The 15,107-nt window shown below is 49.5% G+C and overlaps 1 protein-coding gene across 1 annotated transcript in view; it reads left to right on the forward strand.

Moving 5' to 3' along the window:
• The window catches only part of LOC115126695 (cytoplasmic FMR1-interacting protein 1 homolog), a 129,604-nt gene that overhangs the window by 60,365 nt on the left and 54,132 nt on the right, over positions 1–15,107 (forward strand). The window contains 5 exon segments of the mRNA XM_065009462.1: positions 5,836–5,932; positions 6,655–6,731; positions 8,253–8,361; positions 9,508–9,627; positions 9,945–10,144. Coding sequence (XP_064865534.1) covers positions 5,836–5,932; positions 6,655–6,731; positions 8,253–8,361; positions 9,508–9,627; positions 9,945–10,144 — 603 coding nt within the window.

The following is a 15,107-nucleotide window of genomic DNA, read 5'->3' on the forward strand; positions in this document are numbered from 1 at the left end:
AACCCACTGGCTCCAGGTCATCTATAAGTCTCTGCTAGGTAAAGCCCCGCCTTATCTCAGCTCACTGGTCACCATAGCAGCACCCACCCGTAGCACGCGCTCCAGTAGGTATATCTCACTGGTCAACCCCAAAGCCAATTCCTCCTTTGGCTGCCTTTCCTTCCAGTTCTCTGCTGCCCATTACTGGACCCGAACTGCAAAAATCTTTGAAGCTGGAGACACACATCTCCCTCACTAACTTTAAGCATCAGCTGTCAGAGCAGCTCACAGATCACTGCACCTGTACACAGCCCATCTGTAAACAGCCCATCCAACTACCTCATCCTCATATTGTATTTATTTATTCATCTTGCTCCTTTGCAACCCCAGTATCTCTACTTGCACATTCATCTTCTGCACATCTATCACTCCAGTGTTTAATTGGTATATTGTAATTACTTCACCATCATGGCCTATTTAGTGCCTTACCTCCCTTATCTTACCTCATTTACACACACTGTTTATAGACTTTTTCTATTGTATTATTGACTGTATGTTTGTTTTACTCCCTGTGTAACTCTGTGTTGTTTGTGCTGCACTGCTTTGCTTTATCTTGGCCAGGTCACAGTTGTAAATGGGAACTTGTTCTCAACTAGCCTACCTGGTTAAATAAAGGTGTTCTCAACTAGCCTACCTGGTTAAATAAAGGTGTTCTCAACTAGCCTACCTGGTTAAATAAAGGTGTTCTCAACTAGCCTACCTGGTTAAATAAAGGTGTTCTCAACTAGCCTACCTGGTTAAATAAAGGTGTTCTCAACTAGCCTACCTGGTTAAATAAAGGTGTTCTCAACTAGCCTACCTGGTTAAATAAAGGTGTTCTCAACTAGCCTACCTGGTTAAATAAAGGTGTTCTCAAATAGCCTACCTGGTTAAATAAAGGTGTTCTCAACTAGCCTACCTGGTTAAATAAAGGTGTTCTCAAATAGCCTACCTGGTTAAATAAAGGTGTTCTCAACTAGCCTACCTGGTTAAATAAAGGTGTTCTCAACTAGCCTACCTGGTTAAATAAAGGTGTTCTCAACTAGCCTACCTGGTTAAATAAAGGTGTTCTCAAATAGCCTACCTGGTTAAATAAAGGTGTTCTCAAATAGCCTACCTGGTTAAATAAAGGTGTTCTCAACTAGCCTACCTGGTTAAATAAAGGTGTTCTCAACTAGCCTACCTGGTTAAATAAAGGTGTTCTCAAATAGCCTACCTGGTTAAATAAAGGTGTTCTCAAATAGCCTACCTGGTTAAATAAAGGTGTTCTCAAATAGCCTACCTGGTTAAATAAAGGTGTTCTCAACTAGCCTACCTGGTTAAATAAAGGTGTTCTCAACTAGCCTACCTGGTTAAATAAAGGTGTTCTCAACTAGCCTACCTGGTTAAATAAAGGTGTTCTCAACTAGCCTACCTGGTTAAATAAAGGTGTTCTCAACTAGCCTACCTGGTTAAATAAAGGTGTTCTCAACTAGCCTACCTGGTTAAATAAAGGTGTTCTCAACTAGCCTACCTGGTTAAATAAAGGTGTTCTCAACTAGCCTCCCTGGTTAAATAAAGGTGTTCTCAACTAGCCTACCTGGTTAAATAAAGGTGTTCTCAACTAGCCTACCTGGTTAAATAAAGGTGTTCTCAACTAGCCTACCTGGTTAAATAAAGGTGTTCTCAACTAGCCTACCTGGTTAAATAAAGGTGTTCTCAACTAGCCTACCTGGTTAAATAAAGGTGTTCTCAACTAGCCTACCTGGTTAAATAAAGGTGTTCTCAACTAGCCTACCTGGTTAAATAAAGGTGTTCTCAACTAGCCTACCTGGTTAAATAAAGGTGAAATTAATTTAAAAAACTGTGAAATATTTATATTTTATATACTTACAAGCGTTAAGAAAATATTTACTGAATAAACTAAAGTAAAAAAAATATAAAAAGTAACACAATAAAATAAAAATAACGAGGCTATATACAGGGTGTTACGGTACAGAGTCAATGTGGAGGCTATATACAGGGTGTTACGGTACAGAGTCAATGTGGAGGCTATATACAGGGTGTTACGGTACAGAGTCAATGTGGAGGCTATATACAGGGGGTACTGGTACAGAGTCAATGTGGAGGCTATATACAGGGGGTACCGGTACAGAGTCAATGTGGAGGCTATATACAGGGGGTACCGGTACAGAGTCAATGTGGAGGCTATATACAGGGAGTACTGGTACAGAGTCAATGTGGAGGCTATATACAGGGTATTACGGTACAGAGTCAATGTGGAGGCTATATACAGGGGGTACCGGTACAGAGTCAATGTGGAGGCTATATACAGGGGGTACCGGTACAGAGTCAATGTGGAGGCTATATACAGGGGGTACCGGTACAGAGTCAATGTGGAGGCTATATACAGGGGGTACCGGTACAGAGTCAATATACAGGGTGTTACGGTACAGAGTCAATGTGGAGGCTATATACAGGGAGTACTGGTACAGAGTCAATGTGGAGGCTATATACAGGGGGTACCGGTACAGAGTCAATGTGGAGGCTATATACAGGGGTACTGGTACAGAGTCAATGTGGAGGCTATATACAGGGTGTTACGGTACAGAGTCAATGTGGAGGCTATATACAGGGTGTTACGGTACAGAGTCAATGTGGAGGCTATATACAGGGTGTTACGGTACAGAGTCAATGTGGAGGCTATATACAGGGTGTTACGGTACAGAGTCAATGTGGAGGCTATATACAGGAGTACTGGTACAGAGTCAATGTGGAGGCTATATACAGGGGGTACCGGTACAGAGTCAATGTGGAGGCTATATACAGGGGGTACCGGTACAGAGTCAATGTGGAGGCTATATACAGGGAGTACTGGTACAGAGTCAATGTGGAGGCTATATACAGGGTATTACGGTACAGAGTCAATGTGGAGGCTATATACAGGGGGTACCGGTACAGAGTCAATGTGGAGGCTATATACAGGGGGTACCGGTACAGAGTCAATGTGGAGGCTATATACAGGGGGTACCGGTACAGAGTCAATGTGGAGGCTATATACAGGGGGTACCGGTACAGAGTCAATGTGGAGACTATATACAGGGTGTTACGGTACAGAGTCAATGTGGAGGCTATATACAGGGAGTACTGGTACAGAGTCAATGTGGAGGCTATATACAGGGGGTACCGGTACAGAGTCAATGTGGAGGCTATATACAGGGGGTACTGGTACAGAGTCAACGTGGAGGCTATATACAGGGGGTACCGGTACAGAGTCAATGTGGAGGCTATATACAGGGTATTACGGTACAGAGTCAATGTGGAGGCTATATACAGGGGGTACCGGTACAGAGTCAATGTGGAGGCTATATACAGGGGGTACCGGTACAGAGTCAATGTGGAGGCTATATACAGGGGTACTGGTACAGAGTCAATGTGGAGGCTATATACAGGGAGTACTGGTACAGAGTCAATGTGGAGGCTATATACAGGGTATTACGGTACAGAGTCAATGTGGAGGCTATATACAGGGGGTACCGGTACAGAGTCAATGTGGAGGCTATATACAGGGGGTACCGGTACAGAGTCAATGTGGAGGCTATATACAGGGGGTACCGGTACAGAGTCAATGTGGAGGCTATATACAGGGGTACCGGTACAGAGTCAATGTGGAGGCTATATACAGGGGTACCGGTACAGAGTCAATGTGGAGGCTATATACAGGGTATTACGGTACAGAGTCAATGTGGAGGCTATATACAGGGTATTACGGTACAGAGTCAATGTGGAGGCTATATACAGGGTATTACGGTACAGAGTCAATGTGGAGGCTATATACAGGGTATTACGGTACAGAGTCAATGTGGAGGCTATATACAGGGTATTACGGTACAGAGTCAATGTGGAGGCTATATACAGGGTATTACGGTACAGAGTCAATGTGGAGGCTATATACAAGGGCTACCGGTACCGAGTCAATGTGGAGGCTATATACAGGGGCTACCGGTACAGAGTCAATGTGGAGGCTATATACAGGGGCTACCGGTACCGAGTCAATGTGGAGGCTATATACAGGGGCTACCGGTACCGAGTCAATGTGGAGGCTATATACAAGGGCTACCGGTACCGAGTCAATGTGGAGGCTATATACAGGGGCTACCGGTACCGAGTCAATGTGGAGGCTATATACAAGGGCTACCGGTACCGAGTCAATGTGGAGGCTATATACAAGGGCTACCGGTACCGAGTCAATGTGGAGGCTATATACAAGGGCTACCGGTACCGAGTCAATGTGGAGGCTATATACAAGGGCTACCGGTACCGAGTCAATGTGGAGGCTATATACAAGGGCTACCGGTACCGAGTCAATGTGGAGGCTATATACAAGGGCTACCGGTACCGAGTCAATGTGGAGGCTATATACAAGGGCTACCGGTACCGAGTCAATGTGGAGGCTATATACAAGGGCTACCGGTACCGAGTCAATGTGGAGGCTATATACAAGGGCTACCGGTACCGAGTCAATGTGGAGGCTATATACAAGGGCTACCGGTACCGAGTCAATGTGGAGGCTATATACAAGGGCTACCGGTACCGAGTCAATGTGGAGGCTATATACAAGGGCTACCGGCTACCGAGTCAATGTGGAGGCTATATACAAGGGCTACCGGTACCGAGTCAATGTGGAGGCTATATACAAGGGCTACCGGTACCGAGTCAATGTGGAGGCTATATACAAGGGCTACCGGTACCGAGTCAATGTGGAGGCTATATACAAGGGCTACCGGTACCGAGTCAATGTGGAGGCTATATACAAGGGCTACCGGTACCGAGTCAATGTGGAGGCTATATACAAGGGCTACCGGTACCGAGTCAATGTGGAGGCTATATACAAGGGCTACCGGTACCGAGTCAATGTGGAGGCTATATACAAGGGCTACCGGTACCGAGTCAATGTGGAGGCTATATACAAGGGCTACCGGTACCGAGTCAATGTGGAGGCTATATACAAGGGCTACCGGTACCGAGTCAATGTGGAGGCTATATACAAGGGCTACCGGTACCGAGTCAATGTGTGGGAGTACAGGTTAGTCGAGGTCATTTGTACATGTAGGTAGAGGTAAAGTGACTATGCATAGACAATAAATAGTGAGTAGCAGCAGTGTAAAGACAAAGGGGGGTCAATGTAAATGGTCCGCGTGACCATTTGATGAAATGTTCAGCAGTCATATGGCTTGGGGATAGAAGCTGTTAAGGAGCCTTTTGGACCTAGACTTGGTGCTCTGGTACCGCTTGCCGTGCGGTAGCAGAGAAAACAGTCTATGACTTGGGTGACTGGAGTCTTTGACATTCTTTGGTCTATTATAAAGGTCCTGGATTACAGGAAGTTTGGCCCCAGTGATGTACTGGGCCGTTCGCACTACCCTCTGTAGTGCCTAACGTTCAGATGCTGAGCAGTTGCCGTACCAGGCGGTGATGCAACAGGTCAGGATGCTCTCTCTGGTGCAGCTGTAGAACTTTTTGAGGATCTGAGGACCCATGCCAAATCTTTTCAGTTTCCTGAGGGGGAAAAGGTTGTTGTCGTGCCCTCTTCATGACTGTCTTGGTGCGTTTGGACCATTCTAGTTTGTTGGTGACCTGGACACCAAGGAACTTGAAACTCTCGACCCGCTCCACTACAGCCCCGTCGATGAGACTGGGGCATGCTTGGTCCTCCTTTTCCTGTAGTCCACCATCATCTCCTTTGTCTTGATCACGTTGAGGGAGAGGTTGTCTGACAAAATCTATGTCCTGTCCTCTCTCATTGCTACAAAATGAAATGTATTTTTCGTCCTCCAGGTATGTGCTGTATCCTCTGGACCTCTATAATGACAGTGCCCACTACGCCCTGACCAAGTTCAAGAAGCAGTTCCTCTACGATGAGATAGAAGCAGAGGTATGTAGTTCACCGTTAGACTAGTGCCCACTACGCCCTGACCAAGCAGAGGTAACTAGTCATCACTACAGCAGAGGTATGTAGTTCACCGTTAGACTAGTCATCACTACACCAGAGGTAACTAGTTCACCGTTAGACTAGTCATCACTACAGCAGAGGTAACTAGTTCACCGTTAGACTAGTCATCACTACAGCAGAGGTAACTAGTTCACCGTTAGACTAGTCATCACTACACCAGAGGTAACTAGTTCACCGTTAGACTAGTCATCACTACACCAGAGGTAACTAGTTCACCGTTAGACTAGTCATCACTACAGCAGAGGTAACTAGTTCACCGTTAGACTAGTCATCACTACACCAGAGGTAACTAGTTCACCGTTAGACTAGTCATCACTACAGCAGAGGTAACTAGTTCACCGTTAGACTAGTCATCACTACAGCAGAGGTAACTAGTTCACCGTTAGACTAGTCATCACTACAGCAGAGGTAACTAGTTCACCATTAGACTAGTCATCACTACAGCAGAGGTAACTAGTCATCACTACAGCAGAGGTAACTAGTTCACCATTAGACTAGTCATCACTACAGCAGAGGTAACTAGTCATCACTACATGAGTCTTGATCATTAATGCCCATGTCTTTGTTCCTTGATTCTTGCAGGTCAACCTGTGTTAATCTGTATGATGACTGATACTGTACTTCCTCTATGACTTCCTCTGCAGGTCAATCTGTGTTTTGATCAGTTTGTCTACAAGCTGGCTGATCAGATATTTGCCTACTACAAGATTCTAGCTGGAAGGTACGTGGACTATATCAACGAGAGGTCGACTAGTGCGCTAAATACTAGAGGTCGGCTAGTGCGCTAAATACTAGAGGTTGGCTAGTGCGCTAAATACTAGAGGTCGGCTAGTGCGCTAAATACTAGAGGTCGGCTAGTGCGCTAAATACTAGAGGTCGGCTAGTGCGCTAAATACTAGAGGTCGGCTAGTGCGCTAAATACTAGAGGTCGGCTAGTGCGCTAAATACTAGAGGTCGGCTAGTGCGCTAAATACTAGAGGTCGGCTAGTGCGCTAAATACTAGAGGTCGGCTAGTGCGCTAAATACTAGAGGTCGGCTAGTGCGCTAAATACTAGAGGTCGGCTAGTGCGCTAAATACTAGAGGTCGGCTAGTGCGCTAAATACTAGAGGTCGGCTAGTGCGCTAAATACTAGAGGTCGGCTAGTGCGCTAAATACTAGAGGTCGGCTAGTGCGCTAAATACTAGAGGTCGGCTAGTGCGCTAAATACTAGAGGTCGGCTAGTGCGCTAAATACTAGAGGTCGGCTAGTGCGCTAAATACTAGAGGTCGGCTAGTGAGCTAAATACTAGAGGTCGACTAATTATGATTTTTCAACGCTGATACCGTTTATTGGAGGACCAAAAAAGCCGATACTGATTAATCGGCTGATTTTTTTTATATATTTTTAAAAATATATTTGTATTAATGATAATTACAACAATACTGAATGAACAATGAACACTTTTATTTTAACGTAATATAATACATAAATAAATAATGAAACATGTTCCATTTTTAAATTGTCGTAGAAGAAAGTAAAAGTGCAATATGTGCTATGTAAGAAAGCTAATGTTTCAGTTCCTTGCTCAGAACATATGAAAGCTGGTGGTTCAATATTCCCAATATTATGTCATAATTATGTACAATTCTGGCAAATTAGTTCGCAAAGAGCCAGGCGGCCCAAACTGTTGCATATACCCTGACTCTGCGTGCAATGAACGCAAAATAAGTGATACAATTTCCCTAGTTAATATTGCCTGCTAACCTGGATTTCTTTTAGCAAAATATACAGGTTTAAAAATATATACTTCTGTGTATTGATTTTAAGAAAGTCTGCCTGCCACGCAGTCTCCTCGTGGAGTAACAGGTAGTCAGCCTGCCACGCAGTCTCCTCATGGAGTAACAGGTAGCGTCCAAAAAGGCCGATTACCGATTGTAATGAAAACTTGAAATCGGCCCTAATTAATTGGCCGATTAGTCTGTCGACCTCTAGTATCAACTGTTGAAAAACAAGTGAAAACACTTGAATCGCTCAGAGACAAGCAAGAGCCTCTAACTGGTTAGTCCACCAGACACTGTCAAGTAGATCTGCTTACATTGTTATTGAAAATGTTTGGGCCGGTTGATGAGCTCTTTGTAAAGTGTCTATAATATAGACATTCTTTACCCGCCAAAATTGGCCCGCGAGTGGCGGATGTTAATTTTCTGGAGGCGAGACTCTGATAGGAACATGTGTCAGATAAAAGCTTGATTCCTTCCTCAGTCTGTTGCTGGACAAGCGTCTGAGAGCGGACTGTAAGAACCAGGGAGCCAACATCCCCTGGCCTGCGTCCAACCGCTACGAGACCCTGCTGAAACAACGCCATGTACAGGTAACCCTCTGACCCCTAACCCTGCAACCGCTACGAGACCCTGCTGAAACAACGCCATGTACAGGTGACCCCTGACCCCTAACCCTAACCACTACGAGACCCTTCACTGTGGTAATTCAATGATTCTTCTTCTTCTGGCATTCTCTGTAAATAAATCAATCAATAATAAATACATACATACATAAACAATTAATGCACCTGTGGAAAGGTCGTTAAGACACTAACAGCTTACAGATGGTAGGCAATTAAGGTCACAGTTATGAAAACTTAGGATACTAAAGAAGCCTTTCTACTGACTCTGAAAAACACCAAAAGAAAGATGCCCAGGGACTGAGGGCTTGTAGGTCTGTTGTAAGGCAGGTCCTCACCAGACATCACCGGCAACAACGTCGCCTATGAGCATTACACCGAGGCCTGTACTCTGGAGCGGGATCGATTTGGAGGTGGAGGGTCCGTCATGGTCTGGGGCGGTGTGTCATTGCAGGCAGTCTCAACTCTGTGCGTTACAGGGAAGACATCGACCTGGTCGACCGGGCCCTCATGTGGTACCCTTCCTGCAGGCTCATCCTGACATGACCCTCCAGCATGACAATGCCACCAGCCATACTGCTCGTTCTGTGCATGATTTCCTGCAAGACAGGAATGTCAGTGTTCTGCCATGGCCAGCGAAGAGCCCGGATCCCAATCCCATTGAGCATGTCTGGGACCTGTTGGATCGGAGGGTGAGGACTAGGGCCATTCCCCCCAGAAATGTCTGGAAACTTGCAGGTTCCTTGGTGGAAGAGTGGGGTAACATCTCACAGCAAGAACTGGCAAATCTGGTGCAGTCCATGAGGAGGAGATGCACTGCAGTACTTAATGCAGCTGGTGGCCACACCAGATACTGACTGTTACTTTTGATTTTGACCCCCCCTTTGTTCAGGGACACATTATTCAATGTCTGTGGAACTTGTTCAGTTTATGTCTCAGTTGTTGAATCTTGTTATGTTCATACAAATATTTACACCTGTTAAGTTTGCTGAAAATGTAACGCAGTTGACAGTAAGAGGACGTTTCTTTTTTGATGAGTTTACATTTTTGTATGACTCTCCCTAACACAACCTGGGTTGTGTCTGTCTGTCATGTTGGTCCCTGTCCTCTCTCTAGCTGCTGGGTCGTTCCATAGACCTGAATCGTCTGATCACCCAGAGAGTGTCCGCTGCTCTCTACAAGTCTCTGGAGCTGGCCATCAACCGCTTCGAGAGCGAGGACCTCACATCCATCGTGGTACGACCTGCTTTAAGTGTGTCTGTGTTATTTATTGACTGTCCACTGTGTAACAGGAACGAGAAGGTCTGATTGGACATCATCCGTATGACCCACAAGCTGTCTTCTCCTCCTCCTTGTAACAGGAACTAGAAGGTCTGATGAACATCAACCGTATGACCCACAAACTGTCTTCTCCTTGTAGCAGGAACTAGAAGGTCTGATGAACATCAACCGTATGACCCACAAACTGTCTTCTCCTTGTAACAGGAACTAGAAGGTCTGATGAACATCAACCGTATGACCCACAAGCTGTCTTCTCCTCCTCCTTGTAACAGGAACTAGAAGGTCTGATGAACATCAACCGTATGACCCACAAGTTGCTGTCTAAGTTCCTGACGCTGGACAGTATGGACGCCATGTTCCGGGAGGCCAATCACAATGTCTCCGCCCCCTATGGACGCATCACACTCCATGTCTTCTGGGAACTCAACTACGATTTCCTCCCCAACTACTGCTACAACGGATCTACTAACAGGTAACACAACTACACACAACTACTGCTACAACTACACACAACTACTGCTACAACCACACACAACTACTGCTACAACTATACACAACTAATACTACAACCACACACAACTACACACAACAACTACACACAACTAATACTACAACCACACACAACTACACACAACAACTACACACAACTACTGCTACAACCACACACAACTACTGCTACAACTACACACAACAACTACACACAACTACACACAACTAATACTACAACTACACACAACTAATACTACAACTACACACAACTACACACAACTACTGCTACAACTACACACAACTACTGCTACAACTACACACAACTACTGCTACAACCACACACAACTACTGCTACAACTACACACAACTACACACAACTAATACTACAACTACACACAACTAATACTACAACTACACACAACAACTACACACAACTACTGCTACAACTACTGCTACAACCACACACAACTACTGCTACAACTACACACAACTACACACAACTACACAACTACTGCTACAACGGATCTGATGGATCCCTGATGGGAGAGAGAGAGGGGTAGAAACCAGGTGGATCCCTGATGGGGGGGAGAGAGAGAGGGGGTGGGGTAGAAACCAGGTGGATCCCTGATGGGGGAGAGAGAGAGGGGTAGAAACCAGGTGGACCCCTGATGGGCAGAGAGAGAGAGGGGTAGAAACCAGCTGGATCCCTGATGGGGAGAGAGGGGGCGGGGTAGTAACCAGCTGGATCCCTGATGGGGAGAGAGAGGGGGGGATAGAAACCAGCTGGATCCCTGATGGGGAGAGAGAGAGGGGGGTAGAAACCAGCTGGATCCCTGATGGGGAGAGAGGGGGGGGTAGAAACCAGGTGGATCCCTGATGGGGGAGAGGTACGAACCAGGTGGATCCCTGATGGGGGAGAGAGAGAGAGGGGGTAGAAACCAGGTGGATCCCTGATGGGGGAGAGAGAGGGGGTAGAAACCAGGTGGATCCCTGATGGGGAGAGAGAGAGGGGGTAGAAACCAGGTGGATCCCTGATGGGGAGAGAGAAGAGGGGGTAGAAACCAGGTGGATCCCTGATGGGCAGAGAGAGAGAGAGGGGGGTAGAAACCATGTGGATCCCTGATGGGGGAGAGAGAAGAGGGGTAGAAACCAAGTGGATCCCTGATGGGGAGAGAGAGAGGGGTAGAAACCAAGTGGATCCCTGATGGGGGAGAGAGAGAGGGGGGTAGAAACCAGCTGGATCCCTGATGGGGAGAGAGAGGGAGGGGGGTAGAAACCAGCTGGATCCCTGATGGGCAGAGAGAGAGAGGGGGGTAGAAACCAGCTGGATCCCTGATGGGCAGAGAGAGGGGGGTAGAAACCAGCTGGATCCCTGATGGGCAGAGAGAGGGGTAGAAACCAGCTGGATCCCTGATGGGGAGAGAGGGGGGTAGAAACCAGGTGGATCCCTGATGGGGAGAGAGAGGAGGGGGTAGAAACCAGGTGGATCCCTGATGAGGAGAGAGAGGGGGTTAGAAACCAGGTGGATCCCTGATGGGGAGAGAGAGAGAGGGGTAGAAACCAGGTGGATCCCTGATGGGGAGAGAGAGAGAGAGGGGGGTAGAAACCAGGTGGATCCCTGATGGGCAGAGAGAGAGAGGGGTAGAAACCAGCTGGATCCCTGATGGGGAGAGAGAGTGGGGGGTAGAAACCAGCTGGATCCCTGATGGGGAGAGAGAGAGGGGGAGAGAGAGAGAGGGGGGTAGAAACCAGGTGGATCCCTGATGGGCAGAGAGAGAGGGGTAGAAACCAGGTGGATCCCTGATGGGCAGAGAGAGAGAGGGGGTAGAAACCAGGTGGATCCCTGATGGGGGAGAGAGAGGGGGAGGTAGAAACCAGCTGGATCCCTGATGGGGGAGAGAGAGAGAGGGGGTAGAAACCAGATGGATCCCTGATGGGGAGAGAGGGGGGTAGAAACCAGCTGGATCCCTGATGGGGGTGAGAGAGGGAGGGGGTAGAAACCAGCTGGATCCCTGATGGGGTAGAGAGAGGGAGGGGGAGTTTAACCAGCTGGATCCCTGATGGGGGAGAGGGAGGGGGGTAGAAACCAGGTGGATCCCTGATGGGCAGAGAGAGAGAGGGGTAGAAACCAGGTGGATCCCTGATGGGGAGAGAGAGAGGGGGAGGTAGAAACCAGCTGGATCCCTGATGGGGGAGAGAGAGAGAGGGGGTAGAAACCAGATGGATCCCTGATGGGGAGAGAGGGGGGTAGAAACCAGCTGGATCCCTGATGGGGGTGAGAGAGGGAGGGGGGTAGAAACCAGCTGGATCCCTGATGGGGTAGAGAGAGGAGGGGAGTTTAACCAGATGGATCCCTGATGGGGAGAGGGGGGTTGTAACCAGATGGATCCCTGATGGGGAGAGAGAGGGGGGTAGAAACCAGCTGGATCCCTGATGGGGGAGAGAGGGGGGTAGAAACCAGCTGGATCCCTGATGGGGAGAGAGAGAGGGGGTAGAAACCAGGTGGATCCCTGATGGGGTAGAGAGAGGGAGGGGGAGTTTAACCAGATGGATCCCTGATGGGGAGAGGGAGAGGGGGTTGTAACCAGATGGATCCCTGATGGGGGAGAGAGAGGGGGGGGTAGAAACCAGCTGGATCCCTGATGGGGGAGAGAGAGGGGGGTAGAAACCAGCTGGATCCCTGATGGGGAGAGAGAGAGGGGGTAGAAACCAGGTGGATCCCTGATGGGGTAGAGAGAGAGAGGGGGGGTACGAACCAGGTGGATCCCTGATGGGGAGAGAGAGGGGGAGGAGGGGTAGAAACCAGGTGGATCCCTGATGGGGGAGAGAGAGGAGGGTACGAACCAGGTGGATCCCTGATGGGGGAGAGAGAGGGGGAGGAGGGGTAGAAACCAGGTGGATCCCTGATGGGGAGAGAGAGGGGGTAGAAACCAGGTGGATCCCTGATGGGGGAGAGAGGGAGGGGGTAGAAACCAGCTGGATCCCTGATGGGGAGAGAGAGGGGGAGGAGGGGTAGAAACCAGGTGGATCCCTGATGGGGAGAGAGAGGAGGGGGTACGAACCAGGTGGATCCCTGATGGGGGAGAGAGAGGGGGAGGAGGGGGTAGAAACCAGGTGGATCCCTGATGGGGGAGAGAGAGGGGGGTAGAAACCAGGTGGATCCCTGATGGGGGAGAGAGGGAGGGGGTAGAAACCAGCTGGATCCCTGATGGGGAGAGAGAGAGGGAGGGGGTTAGTAACCAGCTGGATCCCTGATGGGGGAGAGAGGGGGTAGAAACCAGCTGGATCCCTGATGGGGAGAGAGAGAGGGGGAGGAGGGGGTAGAAACCAGGTGGATCCCTGATGGGGAGAGAGAGAGGGGGTAGAAACCAGGTTGATCCCTGATGGGGAGAGAGAGGGAGGGGAGGGGTAGAAACCAGGTGGATCCCTGATGGGGAGAGAGAGAGAGGGGTAGAAACCAGGTGGATCCCTGATGGGGAGAGAGAAGAGGGGGGTAGAAACCAGGTGGATCCCTGATGGGGAGAGAGAGGGGGGTAGAAACCAGGTTGATCCCTGATGGGGAGAGAGAGGAGGGAGGGGGTAGAAACCAGGTGGATCCCTGATGGGGAAGAGAGAGGAGGGGGGGGGGTAGAAACCAGGTGGATCCCTGATGGGGAGGAGAGAGAGGGGTAGAAACCAGGTGGATCCCTGATGGGGAGGAGGGGGTAGAAACCAGGTGGATCCCTGATGGGGAGAGAGAGGGGGTAGAAACCAGGTGGATCCCTGATGGGGGGAGAGAGGGAGGGGGTAGAAACCAGGTGGATCCCTGATGGGGAGAGAGAGGGAGGGGGTAGAAACCAGCTGGATCCCTGATGGGGAGAGAGAGGGGGTTAGAAACCAGCTGGATCCCTGATGGGGGGAGAGGGGGGAGGAGGGGTAGAAACCAGCTGGATCCCTGATGGGGAGAGAGAGGGAGGAGGGGTAGAAACCAGGTGGATCCCTGATGGGGAGAGAGAGGGGGAGGAGGGGTAGAAACCAGGTGGATCCCTGATGGGGAGAGAGGAGGGGTAGAACCAGGTGGATCCCTGATGGGGGAGAGAGAGGGGGAGGAGGGGGTAGAAACCAGGTGGATCCCTGATGGGGGAGAGAGAGGGGGTAGAAACCAGGTGGATCCCTGATGGGGAGAGAGAGGGAGGGGGTAGAAACCAGCTGGATCCCTGATGGGGAGAGAGAGAGGGAGGGGGTTAGTAACCAGCTGGATCCCTGATGGGGAGAGAGAGGGGGTAGAAACCAGCTGGATCCCTGATGGGGGAGAGAGGGGGAGGAGGGGTAGAAACCAGGTGGATCCCTGATGGGGAGAGAGAGGGGGTAGAAACCAGGTTGATCCCTGATGGGGAGGGGGGGTAGAGAGAGGGAGGGAGGGGGGGTAGAAACCAGGTGGATCCCTGATGGGGAGAGAGAGGGAGGGGAGGGGTAGAAACCAGGTGGATCCCTGATGGGGAGAGAGAAGAGGGGGTAGAAACCAGGTGGATCCCTGATGGGGGAGAGAGAAGAGGGGGTAGAAACCAGGTGGATCCCTGATGGGGGGAGAGAGGGAGGGAGGGGGTAGAAACCAGGTGGATCCCTGATGGGGAGAGAGAGAGGGGGTAGAAACCAGGTTGATCCCTGATGGGGAGAGAGAGGGAGGGAGGGGGGTAGAAACCAGGTGGATCCCTGATGGGGAAGAGGGAGGGGAGGGGGTAGAAACCAGGTGGATCCCTGATGGGGGAGAGAGAAGAGGGGTAGAAACCAGGTGGATCCCTGATGGGGGAGAGAGAAGAGGGGGTAGAAACCAGGTGGATCCCTGATGGGGGAGAGAGAGAGGGGGTAGAAACCAGGTGGATCCCTGATGGGGAGAGAGAGGGGGGTAGAAACCAGGTGGATCCCTGATGGGGAGAGAGAGGAGGGAGGGGGGTAGAAACCAGGTG

This window comes from Oncorhynchus nerka, linkage group LG25 (assembly GCF_034236695.1).
Source record: "Oncorhynchus nerka isolate Pitt River linkage group LG25, Oner_Uvic_2.0, whole genome shotgun sequence".
Taxonomy (NCBI): Eukaryota; Metazoa; Chordata; class Actinopteri; order Salmoniformes; family Salmonidae; genus Oncorhynchus; species Oncorhynchus nerka.